Source organism: Marmota flaviventris, chromosome 1 (genome assembly GCF_047511675.1).
Source record: "Marmota flaviventris isolate mMarFla1 chromosome 1, mMarFla1.hap1, whole genome shotgun sequence".
NCBI lineage: Eukaryota > Metazoa > Chordata > Mammalia > Rodentia > Sciuridae > Marmota > Marmota flaviventris.
This window is the reverse complement of record NC_092498.1, coordinates 1,776,510-1,784,120: the sequence shown is the minus strand read 5'-3', so window position 1 is coordinate 1,784,120 and position 7,611 is coordinate 1,776,510. Positions and strand designations below refer to the sequence as shown.

The following is a 7,611-nucleotide window of genomic DNA, read 5'->3' as shown; positions in this document are numbered from 1 at the left end:
TATTTTCATTTCTGAACCACCAAGGGAATAGGGTAGTACACACACCCAGACGTGCCAGGGACAGGTGTGAATCAGCACCAGCGCTCTGACACCTGGCCTCGGAACTTTACCAACACTTCACTCCTGGGACACCCCTCCCGCCCACTCGCCACCAGAGTCAGGTTCCACTGGGTCTCAGGTGTGAGGTGGACCTGACAGCCACTGTGCTTCCGATTCACACACTCTGCTGTCAGTCCTGGGGTAGAAACCCTCCCTCTCCCCGCAGCAGTGAGACTGCCCCAAAGATCTGCACGCTTATCAAGTAGAAAACCATTTTATTTTACATTCCATCCTGGGCGATGGGAGAAGCTAAATAATAATTTAGCATGCATAAGTAGACGGTTCTTTCTTTATATATAAATACAATATACAAAAATAAAGACAGTACGGTTCTGAAATTTCCAGCAGTTTGCTCATGGCACACGTTTCTCCCCATAAGATACATAAGCGTAAAACCCTTTCCAATACTCATCAGAATGGCATTTCCAGAGAAGGTTTCAAGTTTCAGAGGTCATTTAACACTGTCGGTTTCCGCCTTCTCAGACGCGGGAAGACGGGAGGCCTCCCAAACACCTCCCGCCAACACTACCCCACATTAACACAACCACGGTCCCAGCTGGAGCCGTCCGTCTCCCTGGCGCTGTCAGGAGCCCCAGGCCCCGCGCAGACCGACGGCTCCTCCGAGGAGGGTGGGCGCCGGCCGCGGACTCCTACTGGGGCGGGGGCTGGTGCCCGCCCGGCCGCGGGGGCGGCGAGTCCTCCTCCGAGGAGCAGTCGGAGGAGACGGTGTGGGCGCTGGCGCCGTTGCTGTAGGGGAAATGGTCCTCGTCGTCCTCGTCCTCGTCCTCCTCGGGGTCACTGTCCCTGAAGTCCCGCAGGCGACGGCCGCTGGCCTTGTCCCCAGACGCCGGCGGCCCCAGCGCCTCCTCCTCGCCCTTCTCCTCCGCGCCGCCTTTGCAGGCGCCCCCGCTGCCGCCCTTCTGCTTCTCGGCCTCCTGCGCCGCCTGCTCCTTGGCCTTTTTGCTGCGCTTCCATTTCATCCGCCGGTTCTGGAACCAGATCTTCACCTGCGAGCAGAAGCAGGCGTGAGAAACCCGCACCTCGGTCCCGAGTCTCCTCTCCAGGGTCTGGGGCCGCTCCGCCCGCCCTCGCCCTGCAGGGGGCTTCGGATGGGGGACCTCGGACGGGCCGAGGCTCCCAACGGTTCCTCCCCTCCCCTACTCATCAGCAGACCCAGAGCGGGGCTGGGGGGCCCAGGGCAGCTCGGACTATAGGTGTCCCCACCTCCCCGGGCCAGCCACTTTCTACCGCGCAGCATTCTGCGGAGGGGTCAGGGCAGCGGGGCAGGTCTCTCTAATAAAATCTCAGAACGTCCCCTCCCCTCTTTCTGGGACAAAACTTCTCGAACGTAGCCCGCGGAACACTCTCTTGAGAATGGGGAGCGGAGGGAAGTTAAATGCAGATCTGGGTCCTGGCCCCAACCTACTGGAGCAGACGCCTATCGCGGGCAGAGACTCGCGGGCTAACGCCTCGACGGAGTTTCAATTCACAGTCCGCACCCTTGGGGTCAAGAGGCACGGTCCTAGATCCCCACGACAACAGTGGCGACAGCCACCCCGGGAGCCCAGGACGCGCTAGGGCGGTGGGTAGGCGGCGCACCTGGGTCTCGGTGAGCATGAGCGAGGTGGCCACCTCGAAGCGCTTGGGCCGGGACAGGTACTTGTTGAGCTTGAACTGGTGCTCCAGCTCCAGCAGCTGCTGGCTAGTGAAGGCCGTGCGCGGCCGGCGGCACTTCCCCAGGAGGTTCGACTGCGCCTGGGCTGAGGATCGAGCAGGTGTGAGGCCGCCGCGGCCGCCCTGTCCTCTGCCGCTCCTTCAGACGGCTGCCCGTATCCCTCCCCCCAGGCCCCACCGCCAAGCGCCCGCCCAGCGGAGCCGGAGCTCGCCCCCCCCCCCCTTCAGTACCCACTCCGGAGGAAGAAGGGACCCAGGACCCAGACCCTCGGTTGAACTGCAGGGTCAATCGTTTTGTCTGGGGCAAAGCCTGTTGCCCGAGTGGGTAGGTTGGTAGGAAGAGGGTTGACCAGAAGGCGAGAGAAGAGGGCCCAGAGGAACCCCCTCCTTCCCTGTTCTCACTGCCCAAATCCACACCGGTTTGGGGGGAAGCCGGTCCTGCTGGTGCAGGGTTCCCACCACCACCTCCTTAAAACAGAACAGGAGAATGGCAAAGCAAAGCCATAACAACAAAACAAAAATAAAAAATAAAAAAGGAGGGAGAAAGGATGGGAAGAGACCAAACCTGGGACCTAGAGATTGGTCTTCGTCAAGAACCCTCCCTGCTTCAAGTATTCTTGACAACCCCCTCCTCAGCTGCAGGGGACAAAGCCAGAGGAGATTGGAAGCCTTTTCAGGATAATTCTCATTACCCAAATTAAAGGCCAAGGCGTGGGTGGATGGCTTGCTGTGTGTTCCAGAGGCCTGTCGGCTTTATTTACATAATTTCACACGGTTACATCACAGAGAATTTTATGACCTCAAAACGAGACTTCCCTTGATTTCCCAGGAGTCTGACAAGTGTTAGACAATAAAAGAAAGAAAGCAAAGGAAAGAAAAGAGGCCAGCCCGGGCTGGGATGAGCTCAGGCTCCCCGGGGACGGGCAATTTGCTTTATAGGCAGGCCCACGCCCCCTGCTTTAGTTAAACAAGGGCGAATTCCCAACTTGACAAGACATTAGAACTTTAATTAAAACACTGGCTGGAAGGGACCCTTTAGGAAGTGCCATCCCATGGGCAGAGACAACCAGTTAAAGGAATCCAAGCAGGTTTTCCAGAGGCGAGAGGGGAGGCCTCTTGGAACACTCTCGATCTTCCTAGCCTGCATTTCTTATTGCCCTTTAGGATCATGGAGCTCGGGTTCCTTTTCCAAATTTAGAACTGGCTGTGTGTTTAATTTCACCAAGACTAGGAATTAGAGATGATGAGGTGTGTTGGCAAGGGAATTCCATTTTAATTGACCTTAGGTCCCATGAAGGCCCAGAAAGCACCTGGGTGGCCAGGGAACCTATGCTCTAGGAGGCCTGTATGGAGACCAGGCCTTGCTCAGTGGACAACCAGAACCCCAGGCTTTGGGCAATGCAGGTCATAAAGCTACAGGAAAGCCATGGGTGGCTTTGCATCAGATGGGGTCTGCTGGGCTCAGTGTCCAGACCCAGAGGGTACCCTGGGCCTAGTGGGCAGGACCAGCAGAGTTTGAGATATCTGAGCTTCAGCCCTCCCCCTGAAGTGGGAAAGAGGCTTTCCCCTTCTTTTTAGGTAGGAGCTGATTCTTCAAGACAGGGATGGGTGGTCAGTAAGGCCTTCTGGGAGCCATGCTTGGGGAAAGTGGTGGGGGTGCTGTGGACAAACAGCAGGCTGGATTCTCTCACCCCCCTGTGACTCCTCCAGCCCTCTGGGGTCCTGGCTTTTCTGTTTAGTCACAACCATGGCTTCTAACAGAGGAATCCGAATCCTGGCAAGTGTTTATTTCTGTTTTCTCTTTTGCTTTTCCCCCTCTTGTGCCTTCATCCCCCAGTCTAAACAAATCCACTCAGACGGAAACAATGGGGTCTCTTTGTTTGGGTGTTTGGCGGCTGAAAGCATAAAGCCATATACATCTTCTGTTCTGGCCTAACTCTAAGCCATCCTACCCAGGTGGGATGCCAAGCAGGGGAGCCTGAGATGAGTGCCTGCCCAGTGAGTCCTGATTGCCAGTAAAACAGAACCTGGCCTGGCCTTCAGGAGGTGTCCCCCTGGGGATGGCTAAGAAGCCCAGGCAGCCCAGGGACTCCTGGGCTTGCTCCCACCTTGGAGAGGGGCTCCTAACTGATGGGCTCCCCGATTCTGGGGCAGGCACCTGCTGCTTAAGAATCCCACACAAGGCCTCCTGGACATCACAAGGAGACCCAGCATCCTTCTGGAGGAGGGTAGTGCCTGGGCAAGGGCCAGGGGAGTGCCTGAGCCCTGGCCTTGCAGCCATGAGCTCCTGGGAGCCCCCTTTTCTTGCTGTTACAGGATCTCCCTCTCCTGGGAGAGGCTGAGGATCTTTCAATAGCCCAGCAAGGGGGGACCGGGCCACGTTCGTTTTCCCAGGGAAAAGCCCCTGGTTTCAGTGTCCCCCCCATTCCCAGGCCTGCCTAATTCAGGGAGCTCTTCGGCTGGCTTCCTTCGCCACTTCCTTCTCCTCTAGCCTGCAGGTTAATCATTAGATTCCAGTCTCACACCTCCAGCGGCCCCTTCCCGTTAAGAGAGGAAGAGAAGGCAAGGCCTTCGCCGTGGCCATTTTAATAATTCGCCTCCACTTCCACACCGCGGAACCCGCTCGGGGCCTCACAGGCCCGGGGCAGAGCAGAGACGGTTCACTGCACTTCCACAGCTCGTTGGGGGTCCAGCGCAGAGACCCAGGAGGTGCGGGGTAGAGAAGGATGCGCACGGCAGGCAGCCAGGGCTGCGCGGGTACTCACAGTTGAAGTCCGGCATCTTGGGCAGGATCATGCCCGCGGTGGATGCGCGCAACCACTGGTCCAGCTGAAAGGTGCCGGCGCCCAGCTTGATGGGGTCGGCAGGGTGCGCGGGGTGCGCTCCCTGCACCTGCGGGTATGAGTAGGAGAGCGCCGGGTGCTGGCCGGCCAGCGCCGCCGCCGCCGCCGCCGCGGAGTAGCCGTAGACTGGGTGGCCATAGAGCGCCGCCTGCGCCGGGAGGCCCGCGCCTCCCTGCGCGCCCCCAGGGTGCAGCCCCAGCGCCAGGCCCCCCGCGGCAGCGGCGGCGGCAGCGGCAGCGGCAGCGGCGGCGGCGCTCGGGTGAGCGTGGTGGTGGGGCCCCGCCGGCCCGCTGCCCGCGCCGCCGCCGCCGCCGCCCGCACCCAGGAAACCGGGTTTGGGCAGCAGCGCGCAGTGCGCTGCCAGCAGGCGCGGGGGAGACGGGCTTTCCGCGCGCAGGCGGTCGGCGGGTGCCGCGGTGGGCTCGGAGGATGTGGGGCTGCCGCTGCCGCTTGCCCCGCTACTCGCCCCGCCGCCGCTGCCGCCGCCGGGTCCAGCTGCGGCGGCCGAGAGTGAGGTGACCAAGGCCAGCGGCACGCTCTGCGCGGAGACGGCTCGCGGCGGGTCCACCGCCAGCAGGGCGTCGATGCGGAAATTTTTGGATTTTTCCATCTGCTCGTTTGGGGTTGGCAATCAGGGCCCGGTGGTGGACGACGCGGCCGTGTGCGGGCTCACGGAGTCTGTGCCCGACGGTGGCAAGCCCCGGGGCTCGGTATGGTTATTGTGAGTATTTGCCAAGAATCGAAGTCACCGCCGGAAACTCAGCGGAGGGCTATCATATTCCAGGCGCCTCTCCGTGCGAACCCCGCTGGGGCCGCGCTCACACGCGCTCGCACTCGGACAAACTCCCACGCGACGTGCGTCTGGGCCCGGGCGCCCGACTCTGGGTCCCAGCCCGCAGGCTACCGCGCCGAGGCCGCTGGCGCCGTGGCGCGGACCCGCGCCCCTCCGCGCACTTGAAGCTCAGCGCGGCCTCGGATTGGCGCGCGAGGCGGGGGCCGAGGAGGGGCGCCAGCCCAGCGATTGGCCGAGGGGCGCACCTGTCACCGTCCAGCCGCCTGTCGCCCCGCCCCTGCGCCTCCAGGTCCTAAACAGCCCAGGGTGTTGAGCCGAGGTGGCAGGGCGGGGACAGCGCCTGGGGTTGGAGGACTCAGAGGCTCAACCCCTGTTTTCTGTCTGCCCTCCCGTGTGTGGCCCCTGGGTCCCCGTGAGTGCCCGGCGGCTAGACACCTCGTCTCGTGTTGGCCTCGCGCCTTCCGAAGGCAGCAGGGCTAGTCCGCGAGGCCTCCGCAGCGCCTCTTAGTTTGTCCTCTTCTGCCTCCAGAGTCGGGTGCGTCCCTGAACACCCACGCTGCTCCCAAATCTGGCTGCTCTGCTAAATGACCGCGACAAGCGCAGGGACGACAGTGTGGTCCCAGCTTCTTCCTGCTCCAGGACCTCCGGGCGCGGCGGGGAGTGTCGGGTCCCACCCTGAGCAGGTTGAATCTTTTTATCTGCTCTGGGAAGTCCCCTGCGTTTCAGGTGTGTGGGCGTCCGGGGTTGGGGGTGTAAACATGCGCGTCAGTTGGCTTCCACAGATGGTCGCTGGGAGCCCTACCCCAGCCAAGGCGAAGAGCGCAGAGTCTGCACCTTGGACTGCAGAACCCACATCTGCTTGGAAACATCATCCAGGGGCCGTGGAGTGGGACCACATTAGCAAAGCTCTTCCTCTCTGCGGAGGGATGCTGATGGACGTGAAGGAGACCACTCCCCTACCACTGAGCTAAAAAGCACCTGGCCGGGAGTCATCCCCAAGTCGGCCCCTCCTGACTTGGCTAGCCCCTAGGAGCTGGAGGGAGGGAGAAGCAGGCAACAGCCGGAAAACCGGGGAGAAGGGGCTTCCCGTGACTGAACAAGGTAGTGGAGTGAGAATCCAGACTTCATCCCCCCCCCCCCACACACACACAAACACACATCAAATATTTACAGTAAAAAGATTTCTAAGGGCGTCTGAAGAATCAACAGGCAGGTTGGGAAGTCAACAGGTCACCAACACCAGGCTGGGTCAATAGCTCCATTAGACCGTTATCTTTCCCAAATAGGCAGGGCATAAGGAGGAGTGTCAGTTCCTAAAGCTGTGGCTTCCTAGGCAGGTGAGAGGGGAGTAAAAGCACAGGAAGGGGCTGTGGGAAGGGTGGGGGACCAAGGGAAAAGTCTTTCCAGGCAAACTTTAAAAATAGCAGGTCAGATTGCACAAGAGGGATTTAAAAAAAAAAAAAAGCAAATATAAGGACCATGTAATTTCTCTTCAAAAGACTTAGGTTTTTACTTAGGTGGAAATTGATACCTCAACTTTGTTGGCATGAGTTGTATTTCTTTTTCATCATAACAGGGTAACTCTGAGACACACAGTACTGGGTGGAAGGTTGGGAGGGTAGCAGAAGCAGCTTGGGGTAAATGCTATATAGCTTTCCCAAAGGTAATTACCGATAAACAGAAGACAGCATCTCCACTGTTTTTGTCCTGTCTTTAGATGCAAAGTCTTGGGGTGATAGAAGTGCATTCCTACCTGAGAGGGTTTGGGGAGCACGCTCAAGATCAGCACATGTCTTGAATACCTACCATGTGCTTTCTGTAGTTATCTCCTTCATTTTGGCTGTGGCACCCAAAGAAGGATCTTCAGTCATTTCCATTTTCTAGAGTTCAGGTTGCAGGAGGTGGAGACTCACCTATAGTCAAGCCTGGGAAGGACTGGGAGGTCCTTCCTGCTGCCCACCTGCTGTGGATATCTGTTCTGTTTCCCACCCATTCATTCCCATGGGGGAGGCCTGAGATTCTTAGCCTCCTGTTCGGGGTCCTCGGTCGCCCTTGGAGAATAAGGATTGCTCTCTCTGGGGGCAGGGGCTGGGGGATTGCAGTCTTGGCCCCTTCACCTGTAGGACTTGGCTCACAGTGTGACCTGCCTTTCCCCACCTCATCACCCCACTTGGGGACAGATCAGTTGGTCCCAAGAGGAGG

General features: G+C 59.4%; 1 protein-coding gene across 1 annotated transcript; it reads right to left on the bottom strand.

The window, feature by feature from the left end:
- Window positions 1-749: 749 nt before the first annotated feature.
- Mnx1 (motor neuron and pancreas homeobox 1) lies at window positions 750-5,226 on the bottom strand. Its single transcript, XM_027951295.2, has 3 exons — window positions 4,539-5,226; window positions 1,699-1,859; window positions 750-1,106 (listed from the first exon to the last, which is right to left on the bottom strand). Exons 1-3 carry the CDS (start codon window positions 5,224-5,226, stop codon window positions 750-752), a joined length of 1,206 nt encoding a protein of 401 aa, XP_027807096.2.
- Window positions 5,227-7,611: the final 2,385 nt, after the last annotated feature.

What these genes read in the sequence shown, in the direction of transcription:
- Mnx1 (XM_027951295.2), bottom strand. Translation starts at nt 5,226, where the DNA reads ATGGAAAAATCCAAAAATTTCCGCATCGACGCCCTGCTGGCGGTGGAC. An exon ending in CAAGATGCCGGACTTCAACT is followed by an intron (nt 1,860 to 4,538) that starts GTGAGTACCCGC and finishes CTCGATCCTCAG; the next exon opens with CCCAGGCGCAGTCGAACCTC. An exon ending in TCATGCTCACCGAGACCCAG is followed by an intron (nt 1,107 to 1,698) that starts GTGCGCCGCCTA and finishes TTCTGCTCGCAG; the next exon opens with GTGAAGATCTGGTTCCAGAA.